Source organism: Lepidochelys olivacea, assembly GCF_965140295.1.
Source record: "Lepidochelys olivacea isolate rLepOli2 genome assembly, chromosome: 10".
NCBI lineage: Eukaryota > Metazoa > Chordata > Testudines > Cheloniidae > Lepidochelys > Lepidochelys olivacea.
Genome location: NC_140420.1, coordinates 5094496 through 5119872, shown reverse-complemented (window position 1 = coordinate 5119872; position 25377 = coordinate 5094496). Strand labels below are relative to the sequence as shown.

General features: G+C 48.0%; 2 protein-coding genes across 7 annotated transcripts in view; one reads left to right on the top strand and one right to left on the bottom strand.

The window, feature by feature from the left end:
- The window catches only part of CHTF18 (chromosome transmission fidelity factor 18), a 46612-nt gene extending 31808 nt beyond the window's left edge, over window positions 1-14804 (bottom strand). For both annotated transcript variants that reach the window (XM_084640640.1, XM_084640641.1), the window contains exons 1-15: window positions 14620-14804; window positions 13426-13704; window positions 12674-12818; window positions 11726-11924; window positions 11486-11575; window positions 9996-10048; window positions 8058-8202; window positions 7105-7317; window positions 5891-5988; window positions 5661-5784; window positions 4593-4738; window positions 3013-3106; window positions 2828-2926; window positions 2282-2412; window positions 1693-1861 (exon numbers count right to left, since the gene is read on the bottom strand). In XM_084640640.1, the coding sequence (XP_084496766.1) occupies window positions 1693-1861; window positions 2282-2412; window positions 2828-2926; window positions 3013-3106; window positions 4593-4738; window positions 5661-5784; window positions 5891-5988; window positions 7105-7317; window positions 8058-8202; window positions 9996-10048; window positions 11486-11575; window positions 11726-11924; window positions 12674-12818; window positions 13426-13704; window positions 14620-14704 (2070 nt within the window). In that variant the 5' untranslated portion in view covers window positions 14705-14804. The remainder of the gene's footprint in view (window positions 1-1692; window positions 1862-2281; window positions 2413-2827; window positions 2927-3012; window positions 3107-4592; window positions 4739-5660; window positions 5785-5890; window positions 5989-7104; window positions 7318-8057; window positions 8203-9995; window positions 10049-11485; window positions 11576-11725; window positions 11925-12673; window positions 12819-13425; window positions 13705-14619) is intronic.
- Window positions 14805-14847: 43 nt separating this feature from the next.
- RPUSD1 (RNA pseudouridine synthase domain containing 1) lies at window positions 14848-22874 on the top strand. Of its 5 annotated transcripts, none has more exons than XM_084640643.1 (7): window positions 14869-14965; window positions 15101-16408; window positions 16689-16930; window positions 17999-18122; window positions 20458-20560; window positions 20683-20784; window positions 21265-22874. In XM_084640643.1, exons 3-7 carry the CDS (start codon window positions 16749-16751, stop codon window positions 21663-21665), a joined length of 912 nt encoding a protein of 303 aa, XP_084496769.1. In that variant the 5' UTR covers window positions 14869-14965; window positions 15101-16408; window positions 16689-16748; the 3' UTR covers window positions 21666-22874. The 5 variants fall into 5 exon arrangements, with proteins under 5 accessions (XP_084496772.1, XP_084496768.1, XP_084496769.1 ...); XM_084640644.1 differs by having other exon boundaries at window positions 14870-14965; window positions 16234-16408; XM_084640646.1 differs by lacking the exon at window positions 15101-16408 and having other exon boundaries at window positions 14848-14965; window positions 16791-16930.
- Window positions 22875-25377: the final 2503 nt, after the last annotated feature.

Here is a 25377-nt window from a genome sequence, read left to right as displayed (position 1 = left end):
CAGCTGCGTGTTAGACGCACACAGGCAACTGACCAGGTTTTATTGATTTGTGACAACCAACGATCAGATCAGCTGCTCTTGTCCAATCCCAAGTTTTATCACAATTGGTGTATCACAATGACCGGAATTTATCATGCTTCTTATTTCTCACCCTCTGAAGGCTAAAGGCCGTGTTTTCATAACTGTGCATTTGTGTGTGTGCAGGTTAGGTGTACAATTACCATTCCTGAGTCACAATTGCAGGTACAAGCATGGTATTTGCCCATGAAAGTGTGTGGTTTTCAGCAACAGTGTTTGCAAAATTAGCATCTAAATGATTGCAGATTTGTGCAGGTACACAGTTACAAAAATAAAGGCCTATAGATCTTTAGCCAATTAGAACAGTATGGAGTGATCGGTGTTTCCATCAGCAAGTATTTGTTATATCTCCACAAAGAGTTTAAAGGGTGCCTTTGGGGTTTTTAAACTTTGGTACCCCCTGCCACCCATCAAAGGGAACTGTAAACATTCATAATTTGTGATAGTTAATTGAAGAAGAAATCCATTCCCTGGCTAAACTTCCACACAAATGCCCTCACACGAAAACGTGATTCAATTTCACAATCAGAAGGCCTGCCTTGGAAGTCTCCAGACAGCCACTGAGTTCAATCAGTAACATTCCCGAGATTAACTGACACTCTCGCTCATGCTGCTACTAATCAAGGAGCGTCTCTGCCAAGAAAACTTTTCAGTTCACAAAGGGCACATTGCACAGAGTAAGCAGAACGTCACGGAGAAGTCAACGGAACTATACCGACTTCCACCTCAGAGTCCGGTTCACAAAATTCATCTCCCTTTTTCTGTGTAGAATAGCGACATTTTTCCTTCCCTCTGTCCACCAGGATCAGATACTGCGCCACACCACCCCACACCGTTGAGTTCCGTCACGACACCTTGGACTGTAACTCCACATGGGAGCGGCTGAGTCCACCGCTTCCAAGATGCCTTGCGATATCACATCGCCACTGTGGTGGTGTCCAGTGGTTATTTACCCTCCATGGCCGAGATTAACGAAGCATAAGGCGCCATGATTCTCTCATCTACCGAGGTATCATAAGGCAGTGGCTCTCAATCAGGAGTCGGGGGCCCCCTGGGGGGGGGCCGCAAGAAGGTTTCAGGGGGCCTGCCAAGGAGGGCCAAGGTTAGGCTCCCTGGGGCCCAGGGAAGAAAGCCAAAGGCCCTCTGCACAGGTCTGAAGACGAAGCCTGAGCAACGTAGTTTCCCCACGCAATTGCCCTGCTTGCTACCCCCTAACGCGGACCTGGCTTTTATATGCAGAAAACCAGTTGGTGTGGCACAGGTGGGCCGTGGAGTTTTTATAGCATGGGGGGGGAAGAAGGGGGCTCTCAGAAAGGAAAAGGTTGAGAACCCCTGTCATAAGGGAACCTGGAAGTAATTTTCAGTCACCACCGTACCATAGTGAAACATGGTTTTTCCCCTCATTCCATTCCACAGCCTCTGGCTTGGCCTTATTTTAGAACGGTCAGCTGGCAACAGATGTGGTCCTATAGACTAAAACGGAGAGACCTGCCTGGTGTGATGCCAGCTATAGCTTGTGTTAGCCAGATCTCTGCCTCATAACCTGGGTGGAAAACACCTTGGGGGGGGGGTTGGAGGCAACAGCACCTGGCTTTCCTGCTGAAACTGCTGTACCTGAGTGAGCTTCTCTTGCTCCCCAGAAGAGGTGGCGAGATGCAGGATGTGATGGAACCTTTGGGTGGATGCATTAAGACCAGCTCTTCCCCCCGACATGTTTAACAGGTCAGCATCAGCTCCCAGGAAGATCTGATTTGGCAAGGAAGGGTCCATTCCAATCCTCTGTCTGGGGAGAGAGAAAGGAGGGAGCATGGGTGAATAATAAACCCCATCTCCCCTGAAGAAAGGGTGGTGTGGTCCAAAGATAGAGATTAGCAGAGTACACTCAGGCTGTTCAGAATGGCTTTAGCATTGCCCTCCATCCAAGTTACAACCAACACTGGAGATGGGACAAGAGAACGCAAGAATACAAGGTACCCAAGAGCTGCTCAAATTAAGCCCTCCATGCTGCAGGATATGAATTATGGCCTATGCACTGTAATGGAGATTTCAGATTTCTCCATTGCAAGCAAATGCACATAGCTACTCGTTTCTGTAGCCATCGTGGTACCTGAATCCCCCTCCTCCGCCATACTGAACAAATGAGAGTCCGTTTCCTACACTACCCTGCTCTCTCCATGGTGGAGACATAATCAGCACTCTTTACCTCTGAACCTTTGGAAGCTGGAAGATCTCCTGCCAGACAGAGAAGAGCCCCTTGTTCTGGTCCTTCAAGCCAATCTTCATAGTCTGCACCATCCTCATGCTGAGCTCTTTCTTGCCTCGGCCATGAAGGAACTGGAGAAACAACCAAGAAATCTGATTATAGCCAATGCGATGAAGAATGTGAGGGAGGGTTGCTGCTGAAGAGGAAGGAAATTAGGGGGAAGGCAGAAAGAGGCTTTCAGTGGCATTTGACCATTCATCCTTCCACGCTTGTGCTGATAAAAATGGGAGTTAATGGCACCCGAATCTGACTTTACATACTCTGTCGATAGGGTGATGCTAAGTTGGGATCCCAGAAAAGGGGGAGATCTGCTTAACAGGAGAGCTGAAAGAAATTAAGTAGAGCAGACTGCATGGACATTTCAAGGGCCCAGTGATGGGATACAGAGCTTTTCCTCTAAACTGCCAGCTGGAATCCAGCCCCGTGTCAAGAGCCACAGAGTCAAGACCACCCAGAGGCCTGTGGGAAGTGACAGCTCTGCTGTACCTGCAAGGTGTTTATACATGAGCGGATGTCATTCTCGGTCTTCTCACACAGCACTGTGAGCGCCCCTGTATCCGCCTTCATGCCCTGCTTGACGGCAATCTACAGAAAAGGGAGTTAGTGCGTTAGCTCCTGTATGACACAGAGAAATAATCCCGGGCAGAAAGGCGCTTCGGGTGTACACTGACCTCGTATAGTCTCTGCACCAGCCGGGAGGGTGCAGTCTGAGGAAAATTTAAGAGGAAAGCTTGCTGTCTCAGCTGCCTCAGAGAGGGGACATACCTGCCAAAGGGAAACACAGAGGTCTTTAAGGATAACCCTTAGGGAGGAGGAAAACCAAGCAAAATAATGGGCCTCTAGCTACCGCCCAGGCCTAACTCCTCTCTTCAGTGGAAGTTTGGTCCATAAGGGGCTCAGGCCGCTCTATTGTAGGCCCTAGCGTACGTTTACACATACTGGGTTAAAAGGGTCCTGGGTAGCTGAGGGTTTGTAACGCACACAAACAGATGACTTTGCGATTTAAGAAAGGCTAGTAAGAATGAGGTTTAAAAGGTGCCTTCTCTGGGGAGGTTTGATAACAAGTCACTAAGTTGGCTTGGGAATGCTATGGTGGGCAGATGCTGCTCACAAGGGCGTGCTGGGACCAGAAATGTGCCAGCCTCTTTCCCGAACAGGGCTACAGTTGTAATTTAGCTGGAGGAGAAAGAAACAGTTGAATGATTAGAGAGAGAAAGAAGCGGGGGGGGGATTGCTTTCACATAACGAATCAGTGTCTTCACCAGAGGTCCCCAAAGTGTGGGGCGCGTCCCGCAAGGGGAGCACAGAGGAACATAGAATCATAGACTATCAAGGCTGGAAGGGACCTCAGGAGGTCATCTAGTCCAAAGCCCTGCTCAAAGCAGGACCAATCCCCAATTTTTGCCCCAGATCCCTAAATGGCCCCCTCAAGGATTGAACTCACAACCCTGGGTGTAGCAGGACAATGCTCAAACCACTGAGCTATCCCTCCCCCCAGGGGTGCGTGGCAGGGCCTGGGCCAGCCCCCATGGGGGTGGGGAGGGAGTGTCACCCAGCCCCCAGCTCTGCTCCAGTCCTGCCCTCAGCTGCGTCCCCCAGCTCCAGTGCCCGGCGCCATCCCCAACCTCAGTGTGGCTCTGTTCCTGGCTTGGGGCCGAGGCTGGGGTAAGGCCAGGAGCAGAGCCACACCTGGCCAAAGGCCTGGCTGCCGGCCCCCACCGCAGCCCAGCTGCGGCTCCACTCCTGTTCCTGCCCACCTAGAGTGACCAGACAGCAAGTGTGAAAAATCGGGCCGGGGGCTGGGGGTAATAGACACCTATATAAGAAAATACCCTGAATATCAGGACAGTCCCTATAAAATCAGGACATCTTGTCAGCCTACACCCACCCACAGCTGCAACCCCAGCTTCGGCCCCCTTACCCCTATCCACCCACCAGCCCCTTCCAGATGTGGCTCCATTCCCGGCCCAGCAGGGGTGCGTGGACCAGGGTAAGGGGGCACCCTCCAAAAAGTTTGGATACCACTGGTCTTCACATTCACACCACACAAACCACGTACTCAGTGTGGTTTGCAGAGAAGGAAGCAAAGCATTCAGAAGTAAAACGAAACACCGCCATTCTTTATTCTAGACCCAGCCTTCCGCAAGGCATGGAGCAGCCAGCAACCCCAGCTGGTTGGTTCTGGTTTTATGCCTGATCCTATCTTCAATTTCCTGACCCAGAGTGAAAGGCCTAAATGAAAGATACTAACTGGTCATTGCAAATGCAGATGATTGGCCTTAATAAGATGCCGCCTTCCCTTCTCCTTTTTCTGCCACCTGCTCCACCAGGGTTAGCTGCCGGCTCAGTCTCCGTGTTCTTACGGTTGATGATGCTTAGCAGCACATTAATAGAAGCCTTGAAGAATTGGGTGCGGGAAAGAAGGGAAAAAAGAGTGAATGTTAGTTATTGAGGGATGCAGGAAAGAGTTAATACAACTGAGCGAATTCCCAGCGATGGGGGAAAGGTGGGGGGTGAGTCAGGATGCTCGACTCCAGTGCTGCTGGGTGGGGCACTGCTCAGCTGGATCTCTCTTCTGCAGGGTCTTCTGCCCAAGATCAAGCACAGAACTGATGTTAGCATGAAATCTGTCCCTTACTGGGGGACTCTATGCTGGCATCGCTGGTGGGGGGGGGGGGGGGGGGCGCTGCGATCCAATCTCTGAGCTCTAGGTCCTGTATGTATCCTCTCCCCAAGACACCCAAGTGTACCGAATGGTTTTTTTTGGAAGGCAGCCGACCAGCACACAGCCCAGTTAAAGGCTTCACCCCATTCTACAACTGAACTCTATCCCTCCCATTTCCGACTTGCTTAGAACCCTCTCGACCTCTTCCGCATTACACGCAGCACGCATTGCTGCCATGAGTCGCCACCCGAGGAGTCAGGCTTTGACATCTCATTGGTCCTAGCCAAGGGAGAAGCCAGGCTAAGTTCTTCTCTCTCAAAAAGTTACTGACCAGTCTGGACTTGCAAAGGAGAGCGATGGTGACGAAACACACCTGCAGCAAACCACTAAGGGTCAGATTTTTAAAGTGTCTAGTGAGTTTTTCCAAAAGCCTCTAGCCAGTAACTCCCAAAGATTTCAGTGGGTGCCAAGCAAGCAGGTGTTTTTGAAAATGTCACTGCGTGCCTAGATACCTTTCAAAATCTGGCTCTATGAGTCTCGGTCATTTTCCTGCTCCCCCAATACAGAAGAACAAGTGACGAGGAAACGGTAGGATCTCCCCAGCTATGAAACCCAAGGTTGGGCCCCCCCCCCGTCCCAAGTCATGGGGCTTACAGTTGGTGCACCGTCTATCTCATCAATGATCAGGCAGTTTGGCTTCTCACTGGCCCCCAGCACAGATTTCATTTGAGTAGCAGCGTCAATCCGCGTTTTGAATATGTCCGGGCTGCGGTCATCACTGAAACAAAAGCCGTTTGGAGACATTTATATCCTCTTGAGTTTATTCGACCTTGAAGATCTCCTGCCAGGATAGACTGGAAGGCCAGGCAGGAGAACCGACTCACCTGGCGTTCATTTCAACTGCATTGTATCCCGCTTGCTTGGCAATAACGTGGGCCAGCGTGGTCTTCCCCAAACCCGGTGGGCCACACAGCAGCGCCACCTACAGCAGAGAGTGGGAATGCAGAGCAATGCACACCGTGTGCCCAGCACAGGAGACCGTCGCTCGATACCAAACAAGGTCTATGTTGCAAAGGGTCAAAGCTCTATAGCCTGAAAACTGCTCTGTCTTCAAAGCTGCCCCATCTTCTACCTCTCAAGACTCCACGAACTTCTTGGCATTCAGATCCTATGGTGCTTTATACAGCAACACTAGCCCAGTATCCTGATCAAATCCCAGTTTGGGTCATTGTAACCTTGCCTATTTAATTCCTGCCATTTCAATGAAATTCTTCTTCACTTCCTGTCCTAAATGATCCTGTGGTACTGCTATTAAACAACAGCCTCTGTCCACCGTAGCAGTGGCTGCACTGATTGCTATAGCTATGTATTTTACATACCTAAGTCTGGCCAAGTTATAAAAGCAAATGAAAACAGTTCACTTATTCAAAGCGATGGGAGAATCCATTAATGGAACACATAAGGCATCCTTAACTATAGGCATCAGTGCCAGCAATATGTATGATGGTATATTTAAGTTTGTAGAGTGCTTTGAGATCCCTTCAGGGTGACACGTTCTGCATAAGTGGTTAAGATCCCAGCAATGTATTTACTTAAAACAATCTTTGCCATAACCTTAATTTGTATCCCTTAATTTGCTGTTTAATCCAGCAGAGGAGATGTATGCAGTGCTATTCCGCTGTTGAGTATCTATTCTTGTTTTCCCTTCAAAATCCATTCATGGGACAGAGCTAAGCTGACCAAATCATAAAGCCAAGTGTATGATTTTATCCTCCTATGATGTATTTGTGCAGCGCTGCCCTCTGCTGGAAGGAATCGTGCCTGCTTAAGGGTACATAATGTCACCTCTAGTGGAGGGGATTTTCAGAAGACAAGATTGAACTACAGGACAAGCACAAGTATGCGCCCAGCTGCAGCTGCCTGTGCTTGGAACAGTCTCCTTTCACCCCAGCCGCTATCCCACTTTTTAAACTTGCAAAATGCAAGCGCAAGCAGAAGTTGACAGGAAAACCCCAAGAATTCACTTAAATTCTAAAAAGTAAATCCAAATTTCTCAGGGTTGTGCTGGAAGAGGAGGGGCAAAGCTGCTAATACGGACCTTGTATTTGGGTCTCTTGTGGTGATCCAGCTCAGCTTCCAGAATCTCTTCTGTGAATTGTGCCTTACTTCTCCATTTGTTCTGCTGCTCCTTGGGCTGTTTGAATGGAGGGCGAGCGTCAACACTCGGCTTGGCTTTCTTCACGGATTTTTCCCTCCCGAAGACCAACACGTCCCACAGCTTCAGCCATTTCAGAAGGCAGCGATTTGTGTACTGAATGACAGAGGAGGAAAGGGGGAAGGATAAATAATCAAAGGAGCTTGAAGGATCTGCCTGAGCAGAAAATGAGAAACAGACGAGTGCAAGAGAGCCTCCCATGTACAGAGCTGAAAGTATCCTCCTCTGTAGCTTAAAAAGCTACCGTTTATGGACCGCAAAGATCTCGGTTGGGAGGTTCTTTTCCATGTGCACACATGAAACAACCAACGAGCTGAGCAGATCAGACTCGAGCCTTCAGGAGGCAGTAGGGATTTCTCCCCACCCCAGCCTCAGCCCCTCAATAAACACACAATTGGGTGTCCCAATACATGGATATAATTAACTAAATCAGGCATTTGACATTTTAATCTTCTTGAATGGAAGGTGCCATTTGGGTTAGAGGTAGTAGCACCATCTAGCAGGCCCAGCACTGGGAATCAGGAGACCTGTGTTGTATGCGCAACTCTGCCATTGGCCTGCTGGGTGACCTAGGCATGTCCCTTCCCACCTCTCTGCCTGTTTTCCCTCCCACCCTTTGTCTCGCTTGGCCATTTAAATGTTAGGTTGTTTGGGGCAGGGACCATCTCTCACTATATGTATGAGCAGCACCCAGCACAATGGGGCCCTGATCTCAGCTGGGGTTTCCAGGAGCTGCGATAACACAAACAACAATAATTTGGCACCAGAAACCCCCAGGATTAAAGAACTATCATAAAAAGAACCCCCATCAGGTCTACTTTATATAGAGATCTTACATCATCACTGAGCAGCTCCGTGTAGTGTCTAGGAGTGAATCTGTCGACCCACAGGCATTGCAGCGCAGATTCCTCCTCCTCGTCAGCACCATCCGTTTCCTCATTAGGCTCCGGGGTCTCATTTCCAGCCTCTCCAAGGAGGGGACTGCAAGGAACAAGGCAGAGATTAAAAACCTCAGAGCACAAAGTGCCCACCCATGAGAGCCTGTACCAGAGTCAAAGGAAAGATCAGGCAATAGTCATCATCTATAAACACTAGCCTAGGTTCAAAACATCCAACACCAAAAGGACAGAAGAGATCCTAAATCCAGCTAACTTAATCCAGTTAGAGAAATCCACCTGAGCAGTTAGTTCTCCCTTCATCGCATTTCTCTAACTGCCCCAGGTCATGGGCTACATGCTAGCCCACTGAGCAACTTCTACCTATTCAGTGTTGAGGTTTTTCGAAAGATCACAGACTGCACTGGATAAATAGAGGTGATGGGGCTTGGGTATTTTTTAGGGCTGTCAATTAATCGCAGTTAACTCACACAATTAACTCAAAAAAATTAATCGCGATTAATAGCCGTTTTAATCGCACTGTTAAACAATAAAATACCAACTGAAACTTATTAAATATTTTTATGTTTTTCTACTTTTTCATATATATTGTATTCTGTGTTGTAACTGAAATCAAAGTGTATAATATTTTTGACTATAAATATTTGCACTGTAAAAATGAGAAACAAAGGAAATAGTATTTTTCAATTCACCTCATACAAGTGCTGTCGTGCAATCTCTTTGTCGTGAAAGTGCAACTTACAAATGTAGATTATTTTTTTTGTTACATAACTGCACTCAAAAACAAAACAATGTAAAACTTCAGAGCCTACAAGTCCACTCAGTCCTACTTCTTGTTCAGCCAATCGCTAAGACAAACAAGTTCGTCTACAGTTACAGGAGATAATGCTGCCCTCTTCTTATTTACAATGTCACCAGAAAGTGAGAACAGGCGTTTGCATGGCACTTTTGTAGCACGGGTTTCCAGCAGCGGTCACACCATCGCCAAGCACAGAGGTAAAATAACCTCTCGACTTGTCCTGGAGATTCCCCTGCTGATGCATCCCAGAATCACATTAGCTCTTTTGGTCACAGTATCACACTGGGAGCTCATGTTCAGCTGATTCTCCACCCCCAAATTATTTTCAGAGTCACTGCTGCCCTGGATACAGTCCCCAATCCCATAGGTATGGCCTACGTTCTTTGTTCCTAGATGGATTCATGTACATACAGCCATACTAAAACCCATATTGTGTGCATGCACCCAGCTTACCAAGCGATCCAGATCGCTCTGTATCAATGACCTGCCTTCTTCATTGTTTACCACTCCCCCAATTTTTGAGTCATCTGCAGTTATCGGTGATGATTTTATGTTTCCTTCCAGGTCATTGATAAAAATCTTGACTAGCATAGGGCCAAGAATACATGCCTGCTGGACCCTACTGGAAACATTATTACAGTAACACCTGGAGGCCTCATCTGAGATCAGGGTCCCACTGCGCTAGCTGCTGTACATATATGTAGTAAGAGACCATCCCTGCCTCAAAGAGCTCACAGTCTATATAGACATGAGAGGCAAACAGCAAGCGAAAAAGGATGATCATGTTACAGATGGGGAACTAAGGCATGGTGTGATTAAGTGACATGCCCAAGGAAATCTGCGGCAGAGCTGGAAATTGTACCCAGATCTCCCGAGTTCCAGTTCATGTCTTGGACCACAAGGCCATTCTTCGACCTAAAGAAACCCTCTAGAGCAGGCTCCAATGAGCAGGAAGCATCAGTGGCTGAGTCCCAACAGAAGCCTCATCGTGGTGACGGAAGCGGCACCAGAGAGCGACGTGTGAGAACCCTGGCAGTAGATGCTAGAAGGACAGAAGGAGAATTGCCAAAATGACCCACCTGTTTAATATTTCGGTCAGCCGCTGCGATGCCTCCAAAACCCGCCTCCGACGCTTAAAAACAAACAGGGGTGCGATGGGGGTCAGAAATGCTCTAATACATGGCTGGTGACTTAGCAGGGATTTCATAACTAATGCTCTTTGCCTGGCAGGGTGGCAAGGAGGTTATGCCGTGATGACTATTTTGCTTTAGTCCAAGAATTAAAATCCATATATTAAAATACGTCACTTCCCCGGTGGGCATTCTCCAGACCTGGCTGTTCAGGGACACGATATTTGAGGCCATGTTTTCGAAAGGTCTCCATCTGTGCTTGCAATAAAACAATCTGTGTGCGTCTGGTGGGTCCTTTGGTGCAAGTATGAATGAGGCTGAGCACTCAAACACTGACTGCATGCTCCTCAAGAAGGCCATCTGGCCAATTCTGAAGAACCAGGTTTTCCGATCTACCATATACAAAAAAAGCTAGTTTACAGAGTGCTACCCTCTCCTAGCTCATTTTGATCTCAGTGTTCTATCCACACAAGAAAGAAAAATGAATCATGTAAATTTGTTGCTGGATATAATCTATATGGTCCCTCTGGGGTCGGTACATTCACATCCTGAGGGTGTTTACACTGAGGCAGGACCACCTGTTACAATCTGGTCAATTGTCTTGGTAGCTGAAACAGCCAAGAGCTTTTCTGACACGGAGGTGAAAGTGACCAACGAAACCTTGGATCACCAGTGATGGACACAGACTGGCCATCCAGCCAGACCGTCTTAAAGACCTAGCTAGAGATCAGTTTGCATGGTGCTCGTTCTGCAAGGAGACTACATTCCTTAAGGATCTGCTTTTTGATGGTAATCTATATGGAGCCATGCCTGGAAACCAAACATTTCATATGGGAAAGGAAGGAGAAGGGTTAGTCCAACAGAACAGACTCAAAGGGAAGCAGGGGAAGCCATCTCACACATTATTTGAGTCATGTTAAGTGGGCAAAGCACTTAAGAACATAATACAGGGAATAAATTTACTAGGGGTGACATTTTCCAAAGCATGTAAGCGACTACATCCCATTTTGAAAAGTGACTTAGGAATTTAGGAGACTAATTCTCATTGAAAGCCAACAGGACTTTGGCTCTAAGTCACTTACGTTCTTCTGGAAATGTTACCACAGTCTTTTTCCATCTCTAACTTCTACCATCAAAAGGGAAGCAAGCAGCAGATCAGAAAAATACACCTGCTGGCGATACTTTAGAACATCCGGAACCTTGATTTTCAGGTGTGTCTGCTAATTCTGGGTACCCAGCTCGACACACTGATAGCTTAATTCTTTCATAGGTTCCACAAACTACAGTCAGAACTGCAGGAGCTTAAGCTGTATGGAAACTAAAGATCGAGGCACCCAGAATTAACAAACACTTGAAGATTCAGGTCGTTGATGCCTGACCCTAGAAATATCAATTGCTAGCTGAGAGAAAGAGCTAGAAATAGGAATTGGGTACCATACCTCTTCAGACACTTGCTCCTTTAGGTAGGAAAAAGGAACCCCCAGTAAATGAAGTGGTCTTTGTGCGTTCCAGCCCAGAGAGTTGGGGAGCTGTAAAGATCAGAGACTGCACTAGTATTTACAAAGCACAGGTTCATATTTCACCCTTAGCAAGAGACTCTAGAGTTACTCAGCTTCCATCATTGCATTGGAGGCCACAGAACAACCTAACCAACCCAGTCTCCAGTTGCCAGATCTTACCTTCACTCCAATTCTGGAGTGATCTTCCTTCAGAACCATGAAGACTCTGGTGCCATCAGCGGAAGTCACATTGACATAGTCCTCCAGGATGGGCGGGCGCTTGAGAACCCGTTTCGGATCCTTTTTAGGGGGTGGCGTCACGCACAGCGGAACCATGTCGCTCACTTCCATGCTATCCGGGCTCAGGAACTTTGGACTCCTTTAAGACAGGGACACAAGAGAAAGTGCCCATGAAATCACATTCCCAGCAGGCTAAACTCAATGTACCAAAACATTCAAATCTAATACACCCCAAATCAGATTTCATGGGCCTTTCTAGGTCACCAGAAAATGGCAACAAATACAAGCAGGAAAACGCTGTGCAAACTTCCACCCAACAAAGCTCGGTCATCCACACAAAGCCTGTCATGCAGCATTCCCAGCTATTCTAGCACTGGGCGCCCTCCACACGGCTCTGCCAACGTACCTACGTGCTGGTCTTCAGCACTTTGTAGTCTCATCACCCACACAGCTTCTGTCCTGATATTACAGTCCCCCCCATACACCACTCTACCGACCCTCAACCTTGACTCCCCGCATATCCTGTTAGTCCAGTCCTGCTCTTCCTGCCCTGTCAAAGCCCCTGAACCTGACCTCGAGCTCCTGCCAGGCCCAAGCAAGGCACTCAAATGTCACTGCAATGAGTATGGTATGAAAGTTTAGATAGCGAGGGGTCTCTCTGGAGCAGAAACCACCTGCGCTGTTGTGTGAAGTGGAAACAAAAAGGGACTAGGATAAAGCCACCCAGCTCGTTTTCCCTTGTAACCTAAATGGACATCTGACCCCAAGCTTCCAACGACCTTTAGTTTACTGCACAAGTTTAGCTCCAAGATTTAAAATTACTGACTGCCAAGGGCCTTCCTCACAACAGTGACAAAATAACGAGAAAAGGATCCAAATCCCGTTAACCTGGCACTCTGTGGTTTGGAGCAGTCCCCCGGGGAAGGAGGCAGGGTAATGTCGTCCTGGGGGAAATCAGGAGAGGCCAATTTGTCCTCCGCACCAAAATTCAGCTTCTTAACGGCTTCAAGTCTTCGTCGCTTTGGCTTAGGAGCTGTTAGACACAAAGGGAAGTGGGGGAGGGAATGCCGATCAAAGCAGGGTATTTACAGAGCGCTAATACAACTCCTTTCATCCAAAGATCTCAATGCACTTTATAAGCATTCGTGAACGGCGCTTCACATCTCCTTGTATCCCCTTTTACCAGATGGACAACTGAGAAACAGTAAGGCAAACTGACTTGCCCAAAGAGTCAACAACAGAGACAAGAACAGACACCGGAAGGCCGAGTTTCCAAGATTGTCCTGCCAAGACACACACACAAACGTTTCCTGAATTAGAGAGATCCTGTAAAGTAAATTTTTCAGCGCAAGGCTACACGGTTGTGGCCTGCTTAGGGCCCACCTTTGAGACACCCTGGGAAATGAACTTCAGGTGCCTCAAAGAGGAACGTGGGCTTGGGAGACGGGTGGGAGGTGTCCGCTTTACCCACTAGGTAACAGCAAACATGGCAAGCTGGCCAATCCAGCGTCATGCCAATAGTCTGAGCTGCAAAGGGAATCAGCCGCTACGAAGCCATTTAGGTGGAGGCAAAGGGAAGCACAAAAGGGCCTTGGCCTACAGGTATATAAAGCTAACCAAAGAGCATTTCCAAAACGTACTGAGCACAGCAGGAGGCTGGCGAGGGGGCAAGCTCCCCAAACACTCCTCCTCCTCCTCGGATTCATGCAGAATATGCTCTAGATGCCGCTTCCTTGGGTTAGCCTCCCCAGCGCTCTCCGCGGCATTTGTCTGGTGTTGAGAGTCCTTTTCCTGGCCTGGCTTGCAATTTAGAGCAGCAGAGTTCTTAACCCCATCCCCGGCTGTGATGGCTTCTTCAAACGTCTGCTTTCTGCTCCGGAGCTGGGAGACTTTCGGGGCCAACAGCTGAGATGGGACATCTGAAAGGGATATTTTAAAAAAAACGACAGCGATATGAGGTGACCCCTCTGCATGGGGGGGAAGCAGCCATGAATAAGCCCAATTTTAGCAAAGGAGATGCCAAACCAGACTGCAACACCGGCCAGCCAGCAGGCATAGCACTAAACTAGTCCTTTAGCCCAGCTGAGAGTGAACAGGTTTCTTTTAATATCCAGGTGGGTTCCGTCTACATTTGCTAGTCAAGCCAAGTTCCAGGTCCGTCCAGCTAGAAGCAAGTTTAGACATGGTTGCTTGCCCCAGGGAGATGGAACCTAAGTATTGGTGATTGTATTAAGAAATGTACCACACACGTTTTTATCACGTAAAACCCTCAGATAAAATTCACTGTTACTCAAGTTTAAAACTTGCAGGGAGACTAGTCAACATCCAAGACCAACACTACGTACAAGCAAAGAAAAAAAAAAAAAAACCAATGAGGACCTGTGGCAGCTTAGGGACTAACAAATTTCTTTGGGCATAAGCTTTCGGGGGCTAAAACCCACTTCACTGCATTCGATAAGGTGGGTTTTAGCCCACAAAAGCTTATGCCCGAAGAAATTTGTTAGTCCCTAAGGTGCCAAAAGTACTCCTCGGTTTCTTTGCTGATACAGACTAACACGGCTGCCCCTCTGAAACCTGTCACTATGCACAAGGGCATTAGGTAACCGCCACAGCATGATAAACCCCTTCCTGATGGACTGGCTGCTGGACCAAGGCTGAATCTCCTGATAACACTAGGCAGCCCCGGCTTTGCCATCCTGAACTCAGCTCCGCCAGGGGCCGGAGGGGGCCCCACCTCTCTCGCCCCGCAGATCTTGCCATGCCAGTGCAAGCATGACGGCAACACGCTACAAACAAACCAGCAGCTGGTGTCGGCCACACACAGCGCCACCCACCTCCCATCTCTGCCAGCACCTCCAGCTCGTCCGCAAACTGCCGGTCGAACTCATCTTCGATGCCATACAGCTCCGGCTCCTCCATGAACCCGGCCCGGAGCTCAGCTCCGCTCCCCCAGCCTGGCACCGCCGACCGCCCGGCCTCCTCTTGCAGCTGCAAGCCGGGCTCGCGCGCCTCGCCTGCCCTTCCGGGTAACGTTCCATCCCGCCGCCTCGCGAGCCGCTGATTGGCTGCCTCGCCCTCCGCGCGCCGCGGCCCGGGCTCGCGCCGCTCCCGGCTGGAAACAATGTAGCGGCGGCGCCTTTCCGCCAGCCCCAGGGCGCAGGGCAGCAGCTGCCTCGGCAGGTCGGTCGCGCTCGGTGCATTTCGGGGGTGCGTTGGAAGCAGGTTTTCGCTGCTGGGGGACCCCCCCCGCCCCGGGCCAGCGCAAAAAGGCGGGGGAGGGGTTTGCACGAATGTCCTCATTTCTCTCCCCTGCAGGGACCCTCGCCCCTTCGCTTTTGCTGGTTTTGCAGCTGGAGCCGCTGTCTCAAGAAGAAGTTGCCCAGGAGGCCCGCTGAGTCCTGGCTGGGGGCGGCAGGAGGACGCACTGACTAGGCTCAGGGCACGTTATCCTTCAATCGGCCTCATCGTACATTAAAATAAGCGCCCCTCGTTGGGAGGGGTCAGTGGCAAGAAGCGGTGGATGAAGGGGGTTGTTACCTGTGGGGTACCCACAACGGGATACCCACAGCGGGTACCCACAACGGGATGTGGGTACCAACAACACCTGGGGCCTGCATCCCTTTTTTTCTCCTGCTGTGCATCATTGGATGCTGACTGCTACCAAAGCAAGCCTCATTTTTGACAGGCGCTCAGACTACCCAGGAGAATATACCGTATAGTGTAGGGGACAATCTTGTATTGTGCCCTGGAGGTGCTGGATGGGTTCGCAGGTAGAATCGTTTCCGTTTTCAGTCATTCAGCCTGAACGGCAGGTGGTTTATTTTGTATCTAAAAATCAGTGGCGGTGAAGGAGCACAACGCATGTTGTGTTCCCGTCACACTGGTTTCTGACATTAAATGCACACTGTCCAATTTAAAACCATCCACTGTTAACAAACCATTCTTTGCCTATATTACTGACAACACGGATTCAGGTACCAGCAGTTTCTGTAGTGCAAAGACATCGCCTGAGGTTGTAACGGAAAGGATTTTAAAAATCCAAGTTACCTTTCACTCTTGATGGCTTGTGTTTACATTTTGCATTGCTCACAGCTTGATCAGTGAAGTGACTTTCACTTTTGTATTTAGGGCTGCAGTTTTTCAGTTTCAGCCAATGCAGGGCTATAAACAGATCGTATATATATCTTTCAAAATGGCTTTTTCCCATGGATTATACATTTTTTAATGGCACAGTAACATTTCTCTTGGGTTTTGTAGAAGCTTTGTTTTACACCATCTAAATTTTGGGCCTAGTCTGAGTTGACTGCATCCTTTCAATCATGGCCAGTGCAAAAGCCTGTCTGAAATTCAGCAAGTGCAGTGTATCTGCCCCCCCTCCCCCCACATAAATCCCCCACGTAAATCCCACAGGGTGCGCTCGTTATTATAAATTATTTGTATTGTGGTAGTACCTAGGAGCCCCAGCCTTGGACAAGGACCCCGTTGTGTTAGGCGCTATACAACCGCATTGTGACTCCTAAATGTTGCATAGAGAGTAGAAGTGAGAGGGTTCACTGCCCTTTGTACACAGCTGGAAGTGGGGAAACCATGAACATCACCACATCGCTGTACATCCCACAACAGGTGGGTGTGCTCACTATTATTAATTACCTGTGTTATGATCGTGCCTCAGTCAGGGTCCCATTGTCATCGTTGCTGTATTAACACAATAAAAGACAGTCCCGGCCCCAAGGAGTCTTTCTATGAGAAGACACATCAAGGGGGCGTGACAAACAATCAAAGAGGGTGGACGAAGGGAGGTGTGGAGCTTTCAACGGCTGGAGTGCGACAATGCTTCTGCACCGTGTCACAGAAGTCCAGTGTATGTTTGATGGATTTTGATGCTTTTTGCTTTGTTTTGAAGGATTTTATAAACGAAAGAGCACGCTCCCAAGGTTGAACGCTTACTTCCCTTCAAAGGGCCATGGAGCCGGGCAGCATTGATAACTTGTCCATCTTGTACCAGAGCTCTGACTTCATTGTGGTCAACAAGCACTGGGATGTTCGCATCGACAGCAAGATGTGGTATGAGAAGCTGACCCTGCAGAGCCAGCTGAAGTACCGTTTCCCAGAGCTGGCTGACCCAGACACGTATTATGGCTTCAGGTAAGTGAGCACGGAAGGGCAACATTCATCTCAGCTCGACAGAGATGTTATCCCAATGCTCTAAATGCACGTCCTCTCCGAGACAGCTGAGATGTTCCAGGAACATGAGCTTGCAAGACTAGGACGCAGAGAGCCAGGGATGAAACAGTCACAGGCCAGGGCAATCGACTTTAAAATGAGCTACCAGAGCAGATTCGTCTGAACCAAAACCTGGCCACCTTCAGAACATGCGACCGTGCCCCACTGTAATGGGAGCCAAGAAAGCAAGGAGAAGGGGAAAGAGGGAGAAGGTAAAGCTAGAATCACTCCTGAAACCTGGGACCGGCAAAGAGCAGAATCCATCACACACAGACAGTGCTTGGTGGATCTAAATTATCCACTGGAGCCCAGATCCTCAATGGTATTTAGGCACGTAACTCCCACTGAAATCATTAGAAATCATTTGAGGATAAAGGCCTAAGTACTGAGATCCTGACTGCAAACTGCTCCAGGTGGGCTGACTGCTGGGACATTCGGAATCCCTTTCCCTTATCAGTGGAAAGCCTCCATCCTCTGAGCAGCTTGCCCTAGATACTGCGATAATGGGCACTACAGAAAAACCAAACTGAGAATTAAAAGCACTTACAATTAATATAGATAAATAAGGTACAAGACATCCCATTGAAATGGTGCTCTACCAGCAATGAGGATTATCTGTAACTATTTCAGTAAAAGAAAATTCAAGTTGCCAGTGTCCCTTTAAGAATGGGCTGTCTTGAGAGTATGCTGAGCACTTACATAAGGCTTTGCATCTTCAGAGCTGGGCAGATCTGGACTACAAGCTCTTGGTGTGGGCCTGGGCTTGGGCCAAGATCCAGCATGTACTTAGATGTACCCCAGCACCATAGATTAGCCTTTTAGGGTGGGATTTTCAAAGTAGCCTATGGGAGTTAGGCACCCAAACTCAGTGCCCTGTATTTAAACCATTACACCAGACTCCTGCTGTATGGGTGACAGAGCCAGCTGTGGCTTTTCAGAATCCCATGGAGGGTGTTTCTGACCCTCCCTTGCACTATCTATCTCTCCTAGGTTTTGCCACCAGCTAGACTTTTCCACCAGTGGAGCCCTCTGCGTTGCTCTCAATAAAGCGGCTGCCGGTAGCGCGTACAAGTGTTTTAAGGAACGGATGGTGACCAAGGCCTACCTCGCTCTGGTAAGCGTAGCCCGCTCTGTCATGGTCCACGTCCTCTCAGCCACCATTCATTGCATCCTGCCCTTCTAATGGCAGTGTTACTCTCCGAGGCGTATAAACCGGTAGTGTGTCCTCAGCCGTTTTTGGTTAAGGTTGGGATTCTGAAGGCACATCTGGCTCACAGCTGTTCAGCAGCAGCACTGGTGATTAAGAGCTAGAACTAAACCAGAATGTCATATGTCCTGGTGATGAGATTGGAGCTTGCTCACGGAGGAGCCGTCTTAAAACCTGGCCCACACTGAGGATGTAAAATCCAGCATTGCCCAGGAGAGTAGGTGGTTTAGAGGATTTGCAATAGGACATAGATCCTTTCCTCCCTAATCCAACAATTTCAGTCCAGCCCATCTTGGTAGTTACTGCCAAGTCATTACCTTCTGACAACTGTGGTCTTACCAGTGGGTCTCAATAGAGTAAACCACTCCATCAGCAGTCCCCGTGGTGGTACTCTGACGAGGCAAGCGAAGGATCGAATGGACTGGAGTCTGATCACTGATAGAAGTGATCTGTACCAGCCGTTGGTGAGATGATACGTTATCCGCACTGGCAATGTGCATGCTGGACCGTTCCTGCATGTGGAGAAGAGCGTCTTCCAGGTCTGCCAATTTGGCACCTTTCACTGGCACCAAATAAGGAAATCCCTGTAGTATTGTGAGGGTCTGGACTTGCTGGTAATTGGCTGAATACTGGGCATGCCAAAAGAAAACAGATCCACAAAGCTTTAAAGGTAACCCAGGGGTGAAGGTTTCATGCATTAGTCAAGCAGTTTGGTAGTTCCATTGTTTCTACCTAGCTTGATTCACCGAACAATAGGTAAACCCTGATTGTACTGTTCGCTTCATATCTGAGGAGATTTAAGTACTTCCCTCCATGGGCAGCTCTACAGTAAAACCTTTGGCATGATTAAATCAGCATTGAAAATCAGTCGGTATAAATATGCCAGTAATCTTTTGGTGTACGAGCTGACATAACTCTGCAGAGATCACAACGATTTGGTTTTGAAGCAATCTTGAGTGAAGGCAGCCGCTTTGGGGTGGGGGGAATACTCCAAGATTATTTAATTCCTTAAATACAAGGATTCCTTCATCTTAGTAGCTGAGGATAAACGTGTGTGATTTCCTGTGGTCTTGTGTGTTACTCCCTTTTGAACTTCAGTTTTCATGAAATGTTTCTAATCTCTTTAATAACAACGGCGAGCACAGTTGAAAAAAGATGGTAATTAGTGCTTACATCCTGACTCACCAGAGCATTTAAGCACGTGTTTAACTTAGAAGTCGATGTGATTTAACCATATGCTTAAAATATGAATAGAGACTAGGGAGCCTGGAGTGAAAGAAATGCCATAGAGAGATCAGCTCCAGTGCACCTGTGTAATAACAGTGTATGCAATGTCACTTTCCCACTATTGGCTGTTGTTAGCCCCAGATGTTTCAGAGACAACTGTTGTGTGAATATAGTTTTGTGCTTATAGATATGAGCTGAGGGGAATCCTTTGCCTAGCAATCTGGCCAAGTTATTAATTCAAAGCCAGTTGCAGACAAACGGCTTATTATCAGTGACATTTGGATGGTATCTCAGGAGAAAACGAACATGCGTTGAGTAAATGTCACTTGGCATTGCTTCTGAGACAGAATCAATTTGTCCAGCAGAACTGAGGGATGTCAAGCATGTCCTCAGAGAGGCATCTTAGGAAGTACTATTGATGTGTCTAGAGGTAATTATTGATACCCACTGTTAGTGTTGCAGGTGTTAGGAAGCACTAGTGCAAAAGTCTCTATGATAACCCACCCAAGATTTTATATATGTGTATGTGTGTGTACATGGCTATATTAGTATTGCTTCCAGAGTGGGTATTCTTTGTGTGAATCACATGTCTGAACTCTATTTTCTGTGTCGAATTAACAGTTGGATGCTGCCGCCATTGACATTTAGAATCAAGTACTCCGGGTCTGATGCTGAAAGTGACAGCACACAGTAGACGCATTGGAGTCCAGTGGGCTCTACAGAGATGCAGTGGTCTGCGTGCGCGCTGTCAGTTCCAGGATCGAAACCTTAGATCGTAAGTTCTTTGGTGCTGGGACTTTGCCGCCTTCTGTGAGAGCATGATTTTTTGTGTCAAGTTTCTGTTTTCTTGAGGGAAGAGTTGTGCCCAGAGTTGATGGCTCAGAAGAGGTTTCAATTGTTAAATTGCAATTTATTTCTGGGTTTTGTTTTTTCCAGTGGCCTGGAATTGTTCTGAGCTGAGTTTCAGGGGTTGGTTTGTCCCCTTAACTAACTAACTAACTCTTCTGTGCTGCAGGTCAGGGGCCACGTGAGTGAAAGCAGAATGACGATCCGTTATGCCATAGGGAAGAACACGACAGGGGGCATGACCCACATGATGTGTATTGAAGGGACAGAAGGTAAGCCTGCTCATAGATCAGACCCAGTGTCCTTTCCTTGCACTGTTATCTTGGTGGTATGTCTCATGAGACTGGCAGCTGTGATGGATATGGCTGAACTCCTATTTCCCATCTTGTTTTAGGCTGTGAAAATCCAAAGCCTTGCCAGTCAGAGCTAAGCGTCCTCGAGCATGGTTCATATAGTGGTGACCCGGCAACTAAAGTGCTTCTACAACCACTGACAGGTAAGTGCTGGAGGGCTGAGGCAACCCCAGCATGGCACTGTTTCTTATGTTAGAGGGAGCCAGGCCTTAGGGCCTTGACTAGGGTGCAGAGCTGTTTTGCTGACTCACCCTGACAGTGGCGCTGGGTGTGTCTCATCAGCGAAAATATTGAGAGTCTCTCTGAGGCAAGAGAGCTAGAGGGAAGGAGCAGGATGTCCTTCAGGGAGAAACCCCAGTCATCTGGCATTTGCAGTCCTGGGCCTTGTCTCTACTGTTGTGATTTGGTTCTGCACTGTGGACCAGAAGCATTTAGGGGCTAGGATGAGATGAAAGTCAAACTCATTGTCAGTCATGACCTAAATTGGGTCTTGAGCCCAGGTCTCCAAAGGTCAAAGAGTATGATGCATTCTCTCCCAACATCACGGGCATCAAGAGCCAGGGATTCAATGTCAGCGTTTGAACTCTGTGCCCTTTACTCTTTCATTCCTGTGTTGCATTTAGGCCGGACACACCAGCTCCGGGTCCACTGCAGTGCCGCTGGACACCCCATAGTGGGAGACTTCACGTACAGCTTTAAGAAGGACAGTAACCCGTACAGAATGATGCTCCATGCCTACTACCTGCGGATCCCTACCAGGAAGGAACTGATTGAGGTGAATGCTCCTGACCCCTTTCTGACCTCTCTGGATAGCAACTGGGTCCCTCACCACACTGTGCACCGACTGGACGAGATGCTCCAGGAATTGAAGGACAAGACTATCCAGGTAGAGGAAGAGGAGAGGAACCAGGAAGCATTGCTTCGTAGTGGAGGAGAAGAGATGCCGAGCAAAGCCAAGAGCCTGGAGACAGAGGAAGAACGAGCCAAGTGTGAGCAGTGGTTGGCGGAGTGGGCCTTGGCATGAGATGCTGCTCTTGCTGTGCATTTCAAACCCAATATTCCATTTCTCGCTGTGGGACGTGACAGACAATCCCCCCCCCCCATCCCAGGACCCAACACCACCTCCACGTCAGCACGTTTTTATGCCGAGCTATCTTAGAATGAATCCTCCAAGGGTTCGTTTCTGGGACTGAGATTTGACTTATTTTAGCATCAAGTAGGATTTTGTTTATTGCGAGTCAAGCTCCACCCCACCACGGGATGCACATTCTCCTTGTTCTGCAACTCAGCTACGGGATTTGAATGGCGTGCACCATACCAGAAATGAGGCAGAAGCCCCAGTGGCCTGCAACTCTGTATTAGCGCTAAACTGCTGGGAGGGGTTCAGCAGAGCTGATCCATTTTAGGGCGCTCGTGCAGGGAACGGTGGAGCGCCTTTCAAACCTGTAGTACTCAACCATTGCCAGGATACAATCAATTTAAAGGGAATCAGTAATGGAGACGAGAAGGTGTGGACCTTACGCCTTTCTGGGTGGAATCTTTGGATCTGCTTTCACTTCCCCGTTCCCGTCTACTGATCATGTCCACTCACTGAGTCCTGTTAGCTATTGCTGTCTTCCAGTGCAGGGTATGAGGAAGTATCCTGCAGCATTTTGCATTGATCCCACTAAAAGGATGAGAGTCCTGCCAACCGGCCATGTGCTTTGCCAATGTGGGTAAACCCCAGTGAAACAGAGCATCTGGGAGGGTCCTCTTATTGGAGGGTAGGACTCACTACCTTTCCCAAGTCTGCATTTAGACCACTTTTATTCTTAAAAGGTTTTAAATTGATGAATACTAATGAATTTTAAACTTTCTAAGGAAATTTGACACTGAATACAGTCCTTGAACAGTTCTGCAGTGCTGTCGGTCTCAGATATTTGTAACATCACACTTCTAGTACACCGGCACCAGTAGCAGATTAAAAATAGCCAATGCCCCAAAAAGTTTCCCTACAGGTGGTGAGATTTTATTACATACTTTACTTATATGCTCCTTTTCTAAGAGCCCGCTCTTGCCTGCACATGTCACTCCTGCTGTGACTAAAAATTGGCATTCCAGGCAATTCTCAGCAGACAAACACAATCCTAAGTAAATTCATGAGAATCACCTTGTTCTTCTATTGCCTGTGACAGGGTACTGCCTAAAAAGAAAAGGAGGACTTGTGACACCTTAGAGACTAACGAATTTATTTGAGCATAAGCTTTCGTGAGCTACAGCTCACTTCATCCACAGTTTGCATCCGATGAAGTGAGCTGTAGCTCATGAAAGCTTATGCTCAAATAAATTGGTTAGTCTGTAAGGTGCCACAAGTACTCCTGTTCTTTTTGCAGATACAGACTAACACGGCTGCTACTCTGAAAAGGGGACTTCCTGGCTTTCATCACTAGATGGTGCCTTAGGCAGTCTCAGGTATCACAGACCATTTGTTTAAATTGTCTTAGGACTTCAGCAGTGAGACTAGAGGAAAAACACACAAAACTAAAGGAATGTTAAGGGGCTGGTGAACACAAACCACAGCAAGGAAGGCTGGGACTCAGGGTCTCTGTTCTGGGAGAGTCAAGAGTTGAAGGGAAGCCTTAACCGAGAATTTCCTTGCTTTGCAAATCTAATTCAAATCTTCAGTGTTGCTGTACTTGCCATTTTTGTGTTTTAATTTTTTCCTTCGGCTTTTAACGGTAGTTTTAAAATAATGGAATAAAACTGTAATGGAATTCTGTGAGACAGTCCATAGATTATTGGGACAATAAACAACAATCACCCATTCAGTTCTATTGTGACCTGTGTATCTTACCTATTTACGTAGCACAAGTCACCTTAGTATCTAAGCACTGAGCTGTCACATCAGTGCATGCCTTTAGGGTCCCTTAATCCCCAGTCTATTGTGGATCTGACAGTGCACACTGTTTCAGTGTTGTTATAGCCGTGCTGATCCTAGGATATTAGAGAGGCAAGGTGGGTGAGGGAATATCTTTTATTGGACCAATTTCTGTTGGTGAAAGAGATGAGCTTTTGAGCTTCTACAGAGCTTTTCTTAAGGTCAGAGTAAAAGAGATTCCCTCACCCACCTTGTCTGTTCCCCCAGTTGACAAATCTACTGGGAGAGGTGAAAAGAACTTCACCGCTCTCCAGGGGACATGGAAACATAAATGTTCTGTTGGGTCACTTAAATCATCCTTAGTTTTTGCCCCTCAGAATGGCTCTGGCCACCTATTTCCATGGACGCCATTTGATACATCCTCAGTATAGTCTCAGCTGCCAATGTAATGCACGCAGGCTCGCTTGTTTCCAGCATTGTAGCTGGTATGTTCTCCTTCTGGAGAACATGTAGCTCAGACTGACACACCCATCGGGGGGAGGATTTGTGTCTTAGAGAATTACATCTCATTGCACCAGTGGATGCATATGTGTCCCTGCAGCTTCCAGTAGCTGTATGGAATTGCTATGAAATGGGTCTTTGAGATAACAGTTCATCATCCGAGCTTTTGATGCACTGATAGGAGAATCTTCCTGTTTGGCACTTTATTGCTTGACATTTTGTGTGTGTGTCGTAGAGTTAGGGCCAGTTAATACCTGGTGGGTCATTATTTTTCATGGTTCTTCCCTACACTGTTCCCACTCATATCTGAAGCAGTGATCAGGTGATCAATGAATGTGAATTGATGCTGAGGGACATTTGTTAGGAGCAAAGCATTCAGCAAATTTTAGTAGCTACAGGAAGCAGAGACTCTAGCTTGGTTTGCTTTAGTATCGGACCGTCCCCATTGAGTATCCTAGTTCAGCTGCTGGTATTTTGCCAGGCAGGCAGAGGCTCATCCAGTAGAGAACATATCTCTTGCTCCAGAGACTGCTGGAGATTGTGTTAGTCAAAAGATGTGACATGCATCAGTTTGCTGAGGCATGATCTTGGGAAGCAATTCACGGAATAGCATTAGCACTGGCTCAGGGCAGTCCTGATTATCAGCATTACTGGCTGGAGGTTATGTATCGCAGCTATGCAGGCTAATGGTAGCTGCCTGTTTGGAGGCAGACAGAATGTTTGTGGAAGTAGAGGACCAGGGATGAGAAGTTCTGTGGACAAAACCTCTAAGACTCTTACCAATAATGGTCCCAGTCTCACCTATCTTTGTCACACATATGCACAGTGATGAGGGAAGCGTAGGGAGTGGAGCCTGTTGGGAAGTAGCCTGATGAGATTCCTTAAACTGTAAGCCAATGATTAGCACCAATATACTGAGTAAGTGACTTCCCTGATCAGTGTGGGAAGGTGAAATTCACTGTGGTGGAGAGATCACACAGAAAGTCCTGGCAACACTTATGCCCTTAACATAGGGCCTTGTGCAGGGCACGTACACTGGGGTGAATTGTACCCCATAAGAGATATAGAAAGTGTCTTCCAGCTGAGATATGCTCAGCATCAATCCTACCAGCTCAGCAGCGGTGTGTGTGGTGGGGGCCGTTTGGCTCACATTGGAGTGTGGCTGCCCGTTGGCCATGAAGATCTCAATTTGTCTTCGCTGTGGTGACCCATAACTCACACTCTCCCCCACCCATACACGCAAAGAGGAAAGTAAGCCATTGTACGGGGAACCTCACTGGTTAGGTGAGCACACCCTAGTGTTTGTTCACCGGTTGACGGACAAAACTTGTCCCAAATATTTAAAGTCTTGAAAACATTCCATTCAGAACCCTGTGGA